Here is a 15,000-nt window from a genome sequence, read left to right as displayed (position 1 = left end):
GTCTTACCTGAGAGAGAATGTGTTGAGTTTGGTAGTCGAGACATCAGCTCTGTGTCCTCCTGTCTTGTCCAGTCCATGGTTCACCCCCTGTAGGGAATAACAACCTATTAACACATCAGAGATCCAACCATAACACAACATATCAACACTTCAGTGATCCAACCATAACATATTAACACTTCAGAGATCCAACCATAACATATTAACACTCCAGTGATCCAACCATAACATATTAACACTCCAGTGATCCAACCATAACATATTAACACTCCAGTGATCCAACCATAACATATTAACACTCCAGTGATCCAACCATAACATATTAACACTTCAGTGATCCAACCATAACATATTAACACTCCAGTGATCCAACCATAACATAACATATCAACACTTCAGTGATCCAACCATAACATATTAACACTTCAGTGATCCAACCATAACATATTAACACTCCAGTGATCCAACCATAACATATTAACACTTCAGTGATCCAACCATAACATATTAACACTTCAGAGATCCAACAATAACATATTAACACTTCAGTGATCCAACCATAACATAACATATTAACACTCCAGTGATCCAACCATAACATAACATATTAACACTACAGTGATCCAACCATAACATAACATATTAACACTCCAGTGATCCAACCATAACATATTAACACTCCAGTGATCCAACCATAACATATTAACACTCCAGTGATCCAACCATAACATATTAACACTCCAGTGATCCAACCATAACATAACATATTAACACTCCAGTGATCCAACCATAACATATTAACACTCCAGTGATCCAACCATAACATATTAACACTTCAGTGATCCAACCATAACATAACATATTAACACGTCAGTGATCCAACCATAACATATTAACACTCCAGTGATCCAACCATAACATATTAACACTCCAGTGATCCAACCATAACATAACATATTAACACGTCAGTGATCCAACCATAACATATTAACACTTCAGTGATCCAACCATAACATAACATATTAACACGTCAGTGATCCAACCATAACATATTAACACTTCAGAGATCCAACCATAACATATTAACACTCCAGTGATCCAACCATAACATATTAACACTCCAGTGATCCAACCATAACATATTAACACTCCAGTGATCCAACCATAACATAACATATTAACACTCCAGTGATCCAACCATAACATATTAACACTCCAGTGATCCAACCATAACATATTAACACGTCAGTGATCCAACCATAACATATTAACACGTCAGTGATCCAACCATAACATAACATATTAACACTCCAGTGATCCAACCACAACATATTAACACTCCAGTGATCCAACCATAACATAACATGGTTGGTGGTTGGATCTCTGAATGTTCCCCAAGGCCTTCATTAAAACACAACTAAAGTATGTATTTTAACGTAATAGCGTATATGAAATATACACGTATTCAGTCAATAAATGAACTGCTCGTTAACCTTGAAGGACGGAAACCTCGAGGCCTGGACGCTCTTAAGGTAAAGTACTAGAGGGAATTATATAGGGTTGGTTGTTGGTCACACACGAAAAGAAACAACAGAAACAGGAGATGGTCCATTTGATTGGTTGGTTAAAATTGAACCCTATTCCTGATAAAGTGCACTACTTTTTTGACAAGAGATCCAAGTGGTCCCTGGGTAAAATAAGTACACTATATTGGTGTCATTTGGGACGGTGTACTTGATGTCTTCAAGTACACCCCCCCCACCCTCTCTATTAATTACAATAGGGTTAATGGACTAAATCAATTCTCGTCTATCATCACACTGCTTAGCATATTCATGAAACTACACGCGACACGCGTCGTAAACCACGAGTGAAACCTGTAGAGTTTCTCCATGAATCTTGTGCTGGAAGCCAACATTTACCGCTGGTAAGAAATCAACAAGATATTTGTTGGTCTATTCAAAGTGAAAAGCTCCTTTATGTTGAAAACATTATGACGTAAAACAGATGTCCCTGCCAACCATGAACAAGGATCCTAATAAATTAAACTTGGAGCCATCTGTCCACTTTGTCAAATCAAACCGATAGAAAACAAGTCTCTATTCGGGATATGAATAAAGACACAGGAAGTCATTCACTAAGCGTTTCTATTCGGGATATGAATGAAGACACAGGAAGTCATTCACTAAGCGTTTCTATTCGGGATATGAATGAAGACACAGGAAGTCATTCACTAAGCGTTTCCCTGTTAGACTGCTGCTAAGGGAAAAGGGTTAAACATGTCTAGAGGCTGGGGATCTGAACCATGTCTAGAGGCTGGGGGTCTGAACCATGTCTAGAGGCTGGGGGTCTGAACCATGTCTAGAGGCTGGGGGTCTGAACCATGTCTAGGGGCTGGGGGTCTGAACCATGTCTAGAGGCTGGGGGTCTGAACCATGTCTAGAGGCTGGGGGTCTGAACCATGTCTAGGGGCTGGGGGTCTGAACCATGTCTAGAGGTAGGGGGTCTGAACCATGTCTAGAGGCTGGGGGTCTGAACCATGTCTAGAGGCTGGGGGTCTGAACCATGTCTAGAGGATGGGGATCTGAACCATGTCTAGAGGCTGGGGGTCTGAACCATGTCTAGAGGCTGGGGGTCTGAACCATGTCTAGAGGATGGGGGTCTGAACCATGTCTAGAGGCTGGGGGTCTGAACCATGTCTAGAGGATGGGGGTCTGAACCATGTCTAGAGGCTAGGGATCTGAACCATGTCTAGAGGCTGGGGATCTGAACCATGTCTAGAGGATGGGGGTCTGAACCATGTCTAGAGGCTGGGGGTCTGAACCATGTCTAGGGGCTGGGGGTCTGAACCATGTCTAGAGGCTGGGGGTCTGAACCATGTCTAGAGGCTGGGGGTCTGAACCATGTCTAGGGGCTGGGGGTCTGAACCATGTCTAGAGGTAGGGGGTCTGAACCATGTCTAGAGGCTGGGGGTCTGAACCATGTCTAGAGGCTGGGGGTCTGAACCATGTCTAGAGGATGGGGATCTGAACCATGTCTAGAGGCTGGGGGTCTGAACCATGTCTAGAGGCTGGGGGTCTGAACCATGTCTAGAGGATGGGGGTCTGAACCATGTCTAGAGGCTGGGGGTCTGAACCATGTCTAGAGGATGGGGGTCTGAACCATGTCTAGAGGCTAGGGATCTGAACCATGTCTAGAGGCTGGGGGTCTGAACCATGTCTAGAGGCTGGGGGTCTGAACCATGTCTAGAGGCTGGGGGTCTGAACCATGTCTAGAGGATGGGGGTCTGAACCATGTCTAGAGGCTGGGGGTCTGAACCATGTCTAGAGGATGGGGGTCTGAACCATGTCTAGAGGCTAGGGATCTGAACCATGTCTAGAGGCTGGGGATCTGAACCATGTCTAGAGGATGGGGGTCTGAACCATGTCTAGAGGCTGGGGGTCTGAACCATGTCTAGGGGCTGGGGGTCTGAACCATGTCTAGAGGCTGGGGGTCTGAACCATGTCTAGAGGCTGGGGGTCTGAACCATGTCTAGGGGCTGGGGGTCTGAACCATGTCTAGAGGTAGGGGGTCTGAACCATGTCTAGAGGCTGGGGGTCTGAACCATGTCTAGAGGCTGGGGGTCTGAACCATGTCTAGAGGATGGGGATCTGAACCATGTCTAGAGGCTGGGGGTCTGAACCATGTCTAGAGGCTGGGGGTCTGAACCATGTCTAGAGGATGGGGGTCTGAACCATGTCTAGAGGCTGGGGGTCTGAACCATGTCTAGAGGATGGGGGTCTGAACCATGTCTAGAGGCTAGGGATCTGAACCATGTCTAGAGGCTGGGGATCTGAACCATGTCTAGAGGATGGGGGTCTGAACCATGTCTAGAGGCTGGGGGTCTGAACCATGTCTAGAGGCTGGGGGTCTGAACCATGTTTAGAGGCTGGGGGTCTGAACCATGTCTAGGGGCTGGGGGTCTGAACCATGTCTAGGGGCTGGGGGTCTGAACCATGTCTAGAGGCTGGGGGTCTGAACCATGTCTAGAGGCTGGGGGTCTGAACCATGTCTAGAGGATGGGGGTCTGAACCATGTCTAGAGGCTGGGGGTCTGAACCATGTCTAGAGGATGGGGGTCTGAACCATGTCTAGAGGCTGGGGGTCTGAACCATGTCTAGAGGCCGGGGATCTGAACCATATCTAGAGGCTGGGGGTCTGCACCATGTCTAGAGGCTGGGGGTCTGAACCATGTCTAGAGGCTGGGGGTCTGAACCATGTCTAGAGGATGGGGGTCTGAACCATGTCTAGAGGATGGGGGTCTGAACCATGTTTAGAGGCTGGGGGTCTGAACCATGTCTAGAGGCTGGGGATCTGAACCATGTCTAGAGGCTGGGGGTCTGAACCATGTCTAGAGGCTGGGGGTCTGAAACATGTCTAGAGGCTGGGGCTCTGAACCATGTCTAGAGCCTGGGGGTCTGAACCATGTCTAGAGGATGGGGCTCTGAACCATGTCTAGAGGCTGGGTGTCAACCATGTTTAGAGGCTGGGGCTCTGAACCATGTCTAGATGCTGGGGTCTGAACCATGTCTAGAGGCTAGGGGTCTGAACCATGTCTAGAGACTGGGGGTCTGAACCATGTCTAGAGGATGGGGGTCTGAACCATGTCTAGAGGCTGGGGATCTGAACCATGTCTAGAGGCTGGGGGTCTGAACCATGTCTAGAGGCTGGGGATCTGAACCATGTCTAGAGGCTGGGGGTCTGAACCATGTCTAGAGGCTGGGGGTCTGAAACATGTCTAGAGGCTGGGGCTCTGAACCATGTCTAGAGCCTGGGGGTCTGAACCATGTCTAGAGGATGGGGCTCTGAACCATGTCTAGAGGCTGGGTGTCAACCATGTTTAGAGGCTGGGGCTCTGAACCATGTCTAGAGGCTGGGGTCTGAACCATGTCTAGAGGCTAGGGGTCTGAACCATGTCTAGAGGCTGGGGGTCTGAACCATGTCTAGAGGCTGGGGATCTGAACCATGTCTAGAGGCTGGGGGTCTGAACCATGTCTAGAGGCTGGGGATCTGAACCATGTCTAGAGGCTGGGGGTCTGAACCATGTCTAGAGGCTGGGGGTCTGAACCATGTCTAGAGGCTGGGGGTCTGAACCATGTCTAGAGGCTGGGGCTCTGAACCATGTCTAGAGGCTGGGGCTCTGAACCATGTCTAGAGGTCGGGGATCTGAACCATGTTTAGAGGCTGGGGCTCTGAACCATGTCTAGAGGCTGGGTGTCAACCATGTTTAGAGGCTGGGGCTCTGAACCATGTCTAGAGGCTGGGGCTCTGAACCATGTTTAGAGGCTGGGGGTCTGAACCATGTCTAGAGGCTGGGGTCTGAACCATGTCTAGAGAATAGGGGTCTGAACCATGTCTAGAGGCTGGGGATCTGAACCATGTCTAGAGGCTGGGGGTCTGAACCATGTCTAGAGGCTGGGGGTCTGAACCATGTCTAGAGGCTGGGGATCTGAACCATATCTAGAGGCTGGGGGTCTGAACCATGTCTAGAGGCTGGGGGCTCTGAACCATGTCTAGAGGCTGGGGCTCTGAACCATGTTTAGAGGCCGGGACTCTGAACCATGTCTAGAGGCTGGGGGTCTGAACCATGTCTAGAGGCTGGGGCTCTGAACCATGTTTAGAGGCTAGGACTCTGAACCATGTCTAGAGGCTGGGGTCTGAACCATGTCTAGAGGCCTGAACCATGTCTAGAGGCTGGGGGTCTGAACCATGTCTAGAGGCCTGAACCATGTCTAGAGGCTGGGGGTCTGAACCATGTCTAGAGGCTGGGGATCTGAACCATGTCTAGAGGCTGGGGTCTGAACCATGTCTAGAGGCTGGGGGCCTGAACCATGTCTAGAGGCCTGAACCATATCTAGAGGCTGGGGGTCTGAACCATGTCTAGAGGCTGGGGGTCTGAACCATGTCTAGAGGCCTGAACCATGTCTAGAGGCTGGGGGTCTGAACCATGTCTAGAGGCTGGGGGTCTGAACCATGTCTAGAGGCCTGAACCATGTCTAGAGGCTGGGGGTCTGAACCATGTCTAGAGGCTGGAGGTCTGAACCATGTCTAGAGGCTGGGGGTCTGAACCATGTCTAGAGGCTGGGGGTCTGAACCATGTCTAGAGGCTGGGAGTATGAACCATGTCTAGAGGCTGGGGGTCTCCTAAAAAAAGGCATGGCTGATATTTGTTCATGAGTTTCATGTCTTAGCTGAGGTTGTACACACACACACCATGAACATCTATACTGACATCAACACAGCCTGGTCCTCACACAACCTCACCGTCCCCCACAGGAGTTCATTTACAGTGTTAGCTAAAGCACTTACAATAACACTATTGTGTTCCTGTATTAACCCCAGAGGGTTAAGAGAGATCAGTAAATACTCCCAGTCCAATTAGAGAGAGACGGAGACAGAGGAGACAGCGCCCCCTAGGGGACCGGAGTGCTAATGACCCGAGGTGCTGCCGGAACCACATCTGATAAATACCAACTGGAACACGATGGACAAATAAATACACACCTACATCAATCACCTAGCAACGACCAATCAAAAAAAAAGACCTGCGTCAAACTGGCTACTACACATCTTATCTAACAGGTCTGCTACTAGATACAGTTGGAACCACATCACCTTCCTACCTTACCTTCTCAAACTTCTCATTGGTGACCCCCAGACGGCTCACACTTTAGTTTCACCCCTGAATTAGCTCGCCTGATTCGCCTAATCAAGGGCTTGATAATTAGTTGCTATGGAAAATATAAAATCTACAGAACGGCTGGGGGTCCCCGAGGAGAGGTTAAAACGACTGCCTTAGTCTACACCTCGAGACTATAGATGAATAAATATCTAGGCCTTACCTACTAGACCACAACTATCAAACACCTATCACCTCGAGACTATAGATGAATAAATATCTAGGCCTTACCTACTAGACCACAACTATCAAACACCTATCACCTCGAGACTATAGATGAATAAATATCTAGGCCTTACCTACTAGACCACAACTATCAAACACCTATCACCTAGAGACTATAGATGAATAAATATCTAGGCCTTACCTACTAGACCACAACTATCAAACACCTATCACCTAGAGACTATAGATTAATAAATATCTAGGCCTTACCTACTAGACCACAACTATCAAACACCTATCACCTAGAGACTATAGATGAATAAATATCTAGGCCTTACCTACTAGACCACAACTATCAAACACCTATCACCTAGAGACTATAGATGAATAAATATCTAGGCCTTACCTACTAGACCACAACTATCAAACACCTATCACCTAGAGACTATAGATGAATAAATATCTAGGCCTTACCTACTAGACCACAACTATCAAACACCTATCACCTAGAGACCATAGATGAATAAATATCTAGGCCTTACCTACTAGACCACAACTATCAAACACCTATCAACTAGAGACTATAGATGAATAAATATCTAGGCCTACTTCAAACATGAAGGCGACCAAGTCTGTGTTCAAATTAAAATGGTTCTATGCTTAATCAATCAGCCTCTCTTTCACAAACCCTCAATTAACATTATTCCTCTAACTCTCTCTCTCCCTTTCTCCTTCGCTCTCTCTCCCTCTATCCCGCGCTCTCTCTCCCTTTCTCCCTCGCTCTCTCTCCCTTTCTCCCTCGCTCTCTCTCCCTTTCTCCCTTTGTCCCTCGCTCTCTCTCCCTTTCTCCCTCGCTCTCTCTCCCTTTCTCCCTTTGTCCCTCGCTCTCTCTCCCTTTCTCCCTCGCACTCTCTCCATCTATCCCTCGCTCTCTCTCCCTTTCTCCCTCGCTCTCTCTCCCTTTCTCCCTCGCTCTCTCTCCCTCTATCCCTCTCTCCCTCTATCCCTCACTCTCTCTCCCTCTATCCCTCACTCTCTCTCCCTCTATCCCTCACTCTCTCTCCCTCTATCCCTCGCTCTCTCTACCTTTCTCCCTCGCTCTCTCTACCTTTCTCCCTCTCTTTCTCGCTCCCTCTCCCTCTATCCCTCGCTCTCACTCCCTCTATCCCTCGCTCTCTCTCCCTTTCTCCCTCACTCTCTCTCCCTCTATCCCTCACTCTCTCTCCCTATATCCCTCACTCTCTCCCCCTTTCTCCCTCGCTCTCTCTCCCTCTATCCCTCGCTCTCTCTCCCTCTATCCCTCACTCTCTCTCCCTCGCTCTCTCTCCCTTTATCCCTCGCTCCCTCTCCCTCTATCCCTCGCTCTCTCTCCCTTTCTCCCTCGCTCTCTCCCCCTTTCTCCCTCGCTCTCTCTCCCTCTATCCCTCTCTCTCTCCCTACATATTTTCCTCTATCCCTCTCTCTCTCTCCCTATATCCTTCCCTCTATTCCCCCTCTCTCTCTCTCCCTATATCCTTCCCTCTATCCCTCTCTCTCTCTCCCTATATCCTTCCCTCTATCCCGCTCTCTCTCTCCCTATATATTTCTCTCTATCCCACTCTCTCTCTCCCTCTATCCCTCTCTCTCTCTCCCTATATACTTCCCTCTATCCCTCTCTCTCTCCCTATATCCTTCCCTCTATCCCTCTCTCTCTCTCCTATATACTTCCCTCTATCCCTCACTCTCTCCCTATATCCTTCCCTCTATCCCTCTCTCTCTCCCTATATCCTTCCCTCTATCCTATATACTTCCCTCTATCCCTCACTCTCCCTATATCCTTCCCTCTAGCCCTCTCTCTCTCCCTATACCCTTCCCTCTATCCCTCTCTCTCTCTCCCTATATCCTTCCCTCTATCCCTCTCTCACTCCTATATCCTTCCCTCTATCCCTCTCTCTCTCTCCCTATATCCTTCCCTCTATCCCTCTCTCTCTCTCCCTATATATTTCCCTCTATCCCACTCTCTCTATCCCTCTATCCCTCTCTCTCTCTCCCTATATCATTCCCTCTATCCCTCTCTCTCTCCCTATATCCTTTGCTCTATCCCTCTCTCTCTCCTATATACTTCCCTCTATCCCTCACTCTCTCCCTATATCCTTCCCTCTATCCCTCTCTCTCTCCCTATACCCTTCCCTCTATCCCTCTCTCTCTCTCTCCCTATGTCCTTCCCTCTATCCCTCTCTCTCACTCCTATATCCTTCCCTCTATCCCTCTCTCTCTCCCTATATCCTTCCCTCTATCCCTATCTCTCTCTCCCTATATATTTCCCTCTATCCCTCACTCTCTCTCCCTATTTACTTCCCTCTATCCCTCTCTCTCACTCCTATATCCTTCCCTCTATCCCTCTCTCTCTCTCCCTATATCCTTCCCTCTATCCCTCTCTCTCTCTCCCTATATATTTCCCTCTATCCCTCACTCTCTCTCCCTATTTACTTCCCTCTATCCCTCACTCTCTCTCCCTATTTACTTCCCTCTATCCCTCTCTCTCTCTCCTATATACTTCCCTCTATCCCTCACTCTCTCCCTATATCCTTCCCTCTATCCCTCTCTCTCTCCCTATACCCTTCCCTCTATCCCTCTCTCTCCCTATGTCCTTCCCTCTATCCCTCTCTCTCACTCCTATATCCTTCCCTCTATCCCTCTCTCTCTCTCCCTATATCCTTCCCTCTATCCCTCTCTCTCTCTCCCTATATATTTCCCTCTATCCCTCACTCTCTCTCCCTATTTACTTCCCTCTATCCCTCACTCTCTCTACCTATTTACTTCCCTCTATCCCTCACTCTCTCTCCCTATTTACTTCCCTCTATCCCTCACTATCTCTCCCTATTTACTTCCCTCTATCCCTCACTCTCTCTCCCTATTTACTTCCCTCTATCCCTCACTCTCTCTCCCTATTTACTTCCCTCTATCCCTCACTCTCTCTCCCTATTTACTTCCCTCTATCCCTCACACTCTCTCCCTATTTACTTCCCTCTATCCCTCAATCTCTCTCCCTATTTACTTCCCTCTATCCCTCACTCTCTCTCCCTATTTACTTCCCTCTATCCCTATTTACTTCCCTCTAACGGGTGTTAAACTGGCTTTACTCTAGAGATCATGATGTCACAGAGCTGTGCTGAGTACTCTAGAGATCATGATGTCACAGAGCTCTGCTGAGTACTCTAGAGATCATGTCACAGAGCTCTGCTGAGTACTCTAGAGATCATGTCAGAGCTCTGCTGAGTACTCTAGAGATCATGTCAGAGCTCTGCTGAGTACTCTAGAGATCATGATGTCACAGAGCTCTGTTGAGTACTCTAGAGATCATGATGTCACAGAGCTCTGCTGAGTACTCTAGAGATCATGATGTCACAGAGCCCTGCTGAGTGCTCTAGAGATCATGTCAGAGCTCTGCTGAGAACTCTAGAGATCATGTCAGAGCTCTGCTGAGTACTCTAGAGATCATGTCATACCTCTGCTGAGAACTCTAGAGATCATGTCAGAGCTCTGCTGGGTACTCTAGAGATCATGATGGTTTCACAGAGCTATGTTGAGTACTCTAGAGATGATGATGTCACAGAGCTATGCTGAGTACTCTAGAGGACATGTCAGAGATCATGTCCTTCCCCTCCACCTTTGTCATTCCTTCCCCTCCTACTCTCGGTCATTCCTTCCCCTCCTCCTTTCTGTCATTCCTTCCCCTCCACCTTTGTCATTCCTTCCCCTCCGCCTTTGTCATTCCTTCCCCTCCACCTTTGTCATTCCCTCCCTTCCACCTTTGTCATTCCTTCCCCTCCTCCTTTCTGTCATTCCTTCCTCTCCACCTTTCTGTCATTCCTTCCCCTCCACCTTTCTGTCATTCCTTCCCCTCCTACTCTCTGTCATTCCTTCCCCTCCTCCTTTCTGTCATTCCTTCCCCTCCACCTTTCTGTCATTCCTTCCCCTCCACCTTTCCTTTCTGTCATTCCTTCCCCTCCACCTTTCTGTCATTCCTTCCCATCCTACTCTCTGTCATTCCTTCCCTTCCTCCTTTCTGTCATTCCTTCCCCTCCACCTTTGTCATTCCTTCCCCTCCACCATTGTCATTCCTTCCCCTTTACCATTGTCATTCTTTCCCCTCCACCTTTGTCATTCCTTCCCCTCCTACTCTCTGTCATTCCTTCCCCTCCTCCTTTATGTCATTCCTTCCCCTCCACGTCTCACTCCACCCTCTCTAACACCCTCCACTAGGCTAACCTCCCTCTCCCTTCTCCAACCTCCTCCATCCTTCTCATCACCCTCCTGCCTCACCATCCTGCTCCCCCCCCCCCCCCCCCCCCTTCTGGTTTCAGGAAGCCTTGACTCACTAGGTGACAGGAGCATCACACAGAGCCCAGGCAGAATGTCCTACCAACACTCCCTTAGAGCTGTGTCAGTGTTCTGGAACTCTCCCTTAACATTCCATCAACAGAGAGGAAGGGAGGGGACAGAACACTGACTGGGTGTGAAACATCCATTTCCTGGCTTCTTCACGCCTCCTATTATATCAACTTCTGTCTCCTTTGTCCTCTTCCTGTTCCACTGCTTTCTGTTTGTGTGTTCATTCCACATTAACCTGAGTTGTTTTGGTGGTTATTTTCCCCAGTCTTCCCCACACTCCTGCTGCTTCCAGTCTACCAAAGAAGAAGAGACTTGGTGGAAATCTGTCCTTTCAACTGACGAGTCCAAATTTGAGATTTTTGGTTCCAACGGCCGTGTCTTTGTGAGACGCAGAGTTGGTGAACGGATGATCTCTGCATTTTTGGTTCCCACCGTGAAGCATGGAGGAGGTGTGATGGTGTGTGGTTCCCACCGTGAAGCATGGAGGAGGTGTGATGGTGTGGGGGTGTTTTGCTGGTGACAGTGTCAGTGACCCCACCTTCCATTTGTTTTTACACTGCTGCTACTCGTTGTTTATTATCTATGCATAGTCACTTTACCCCTACCTACATGTACAAACTACCTCGACTAACCTGTACCCCCGCACATTGACTCAGTAATGGTACTCCCTGTATATAGCCGTCACATTGACTCAGTAATGGTACTCCCTGTATATAACCTCCACATTGACTCAGTAATGGTACTCCCTGTATATAGCCGTCACATTGACTCAGTAATGGTACTCCCTGTATATAACCTCCACATTGACTCAGTAATGGTACTCCCTGTATATAACCTCCACATTGACTCAGTAATGGTACTCCCTGTATATAGCCTCCACATTGACTCAGTAATGGTACTCCCTGTATATAGCCTCCACATTGACTCAGTAATGGTACTCCCTGTATATAACCTCCACATTGACTCAGTAATGGTACTCCCTGTATATAGCCTCCACATTGACTCAGTAATGGTACTCCCTGTATATAGCCTCCACATTGACTCAGTAATGGCACTCCCTGTATATAACCTCCACATTGACTCTGTACCAGTACTCCCTGTATATAACCTCCACATTGACTCAGTAATGGTACTCCCTGTATATAGCCTCCACATTGACTCAGTAATGGTACCCCCTGTATATAGCCTCCACATTGACTCAGTAATGGTACCCCCTGTATATAGCCTCCACATTGACTCAGTAATGGTACCCCCTGTATATAGCCTCCACATTGACTCAGTAATGGTACTCCCTGTATAAAGCCTCCACATTGACTCAGTAATGGTACCCCCTGTATATAGCCTCCACATTGACTCTGTACCGGTACCCCCTGTATATAGCCTCCACATTGACTCAGTAATGGTACTCCCTGTATATAGCCTCCACATTGACTCAGTAATGGTACTCCCTGTATATAACCTCCACATTGACTCAGTAATGGTACCCCCTGTATATAGCCTCCACATTGACTCTGTACCGGTACCCCCTGTATATAGCCTCCACATTGACTCAGTAATGGTACTCCCTGTATATAGCCTCCACATTGACTCAGTAATGGTACTCCCTGTATATAGCCTCCACATTGACTCTGTACCATAATACCCTGTATATAACCTCCACATTGACTCAGTAATGGTACCCCCTGTATAAAGCCTCATTATAGTTATTTTATTGAGTTACTTTTGACTATTTTTTACATATGAAAATATTATAGCTGATGAAATTGAGATGTATTTCTGTCTGCAATAATGCCCTTTTGTGGGGAAACAACTGATTGGCTGGGCCTGGGCCTGGCTCCGTAGTGGGTGGGCCTATTTCCTCCCAGGCCCACCCTTGGCTGAGCCCCTGCCCGGTCTTCTGAAATCCATAGATAACGGCCTGGTGGATGTATTTAAACTGACTGATTTCCTTTTTTACGAACTGTAACTCAGTAAAATCATTGACATTGTTGCATGTTGCGTCTATGTTTTCTGTTCAGTATACATGGACTTCTGGTATGATCTGTCATCCGTCACGTGTGTGTGACGGATGAGGTGTGTGTGTGTGTGTGTGTGTGTGTGTGTGTGTGTGTGTGTAAGACAGTAAGGGTGTGTGTATACAGTGTGCCTGGTACCGTCATTTCTGGACTATTACGCGCACCTGAATATAAACCACACCCACTGAATGAAAAAAAAATATATGTATTTTGTACATAAATAAGCCGCAGGTACCTACCGGTACATTGAAACAAATGAACTTTACACAGCCTTTAAACGAAACACGGCTTGTAACAAAAATATTTAAAAAAATAGCAGTAAACCAAGAATGTCATTGGTCACTATCTTCCTCCTCCTGTGCACTGAAACCACTGAAGTCATCTCCTTCGGTGTAGGAGTTGAATAGCCTCTAAAACTGGTTTGGGCCTGTCGTTAGGTTTGGGTTAGGGTATGGTATGGTAGGGTAGTCACAGTAGGGCTGGGTGTAGGTACTGTAACAGACTAGATCTTACCGTGGGGGGTTCAGGGCCAGGCCTGTCGTTGGGCTCCTGAGGCTGCGGGGGCTGTGACGTCTCCACTGGGGGGCTGAGGGCTGATTCACTGCTGCTCCTTACAAGCAGGGGGGTGTCTGGAGTAGAGAACACAGACAGGTCAGTGGGGGGAGAGGATGACATCACAACATTGATCTCAGTTCATGATCTATTATTTAAAACAATACAAGCCAGGCCATATGAGCGTATAGACCCCAAGTCTGGCAGTTCTCCAAAATGTCTGTGAAAACAAATGGAACTCTCAGACACCATTTTGTATTTAATGTCTCTGTGTTAGAGGTAGTGTGTATGTCTCTGTGACCACTATGAAGGAAGTTAGAGGCAGTTTCGCAATCTTGGTTTCATCAGACCAGAGAATATTGTTTCTCATGATCTGAGAGTCCTTTAGGTGCCTTTTGGCAAACTTCAAGCGGGCTGTCGTGTGCCTTTTACTGAGTAGTACCTTCCACCTGGCCACTCTACTATAAAGGCCTGATTGGTGGAGTGCTGCAGAGATGGTTGTCCTTCTGGAAGGTTCTCCCATCTCCACAGAGGAACTCTGGAGCTCTGTCAGAGTGACCATCAGGTTCTTGGTCACCTCCCTGACCAAGGCCCTTCTCCTCCGATTGCTCAGTTTGGCCGGGCGGCCAGCTCTAGGAAGAGTCTTGGTGGTTCCAAACTTCTTCCATTTAAGAATGAAGAGGCCACTGTGTTCTTCGGGACCTTTAATAGTGCAGAAATGTTTTGGTACCCTTCCCCAGATCTGTGCCTCGACACAATCCTGTCTCGGCGCTCTACAGACAATTCCTTCGACCTCACGGCTTGGTTTTTGCTCTGAGATGCACTGTCAACTCTGGGACCTTATATAGACAGGTATGTACCTTTCCAAATCATATCCAATCAATTGAATTTACCACAGGTGGACTCCAATCAACTTGTAGAAACATCTCAAGGATGATCAATGGAAACAGGATGTACAATTTTGAGTCTCATAGCAAAGGTTCTGAATATTTATGTGAGGGAAAGGGGGGAGACCTAGTCAGTTGTACAACTGAATGCATTCAACTGAAATGTGTCTCCGCATTTAACCTGAATCAGAGAGGTGTGTCTTCCTGCATTTAACTCAAGGGAGGGGAGGGGGGGGGGGGGGGGGGGGGGGCCTTAATCGACATCCACATCTTTGGCACCAGTGGGTTAA

General features: G+C 47.8%; 1 protein-coding gene across 1 annotated transcript in view; it reads right to left on the bottom strand.

The window, feature by feature from the left end:
- Window positions 1-15,000, bottom strand: part of LOC139386328 (partitioning defective 3 homolog B-like) — a 406,750-nt gene that overhangs the window by 289,444 nt on the left and 102,306 nt on the right. The window contains exons 6-7 of the mRNA XM_071131853.1: window positions 13,785-13,900; window positions 8-87 (exon numbers count right to left, since the gene is read on the bottom strand). Coding sequence (XP_070987954.1) covers window positions 8-87; window positions 13,785-13,900 — 196 coding nt within the window. The remainder of the gene's footprint in view (window positions 1-7; window positions 88-13,784; window positions 13,901-15,000) is intronic.

The sequence above is a fragment of the Oncorhynchus clarkii genome, chromosome 3 (assembly GCF_045791955.1).
Source record: "Oncorhynchus clarkii lewisi isolate Uvic-CL-2024 chromosome 3, UVic_Ocla_1.0, whole genome shotgun sequence".
Classification (NCBI taxonomy): Eukaryota; Metazoa; Chordata; class Actinopteri; order Salmoniformes; family Salmonidae; genus Oncorhynchus; species Oncorhynchus clarkii.
Note: the sequence above shows the minus strand (reverse complement) of the source record. Positions and strands in the feature narration are given on the sequence as shown.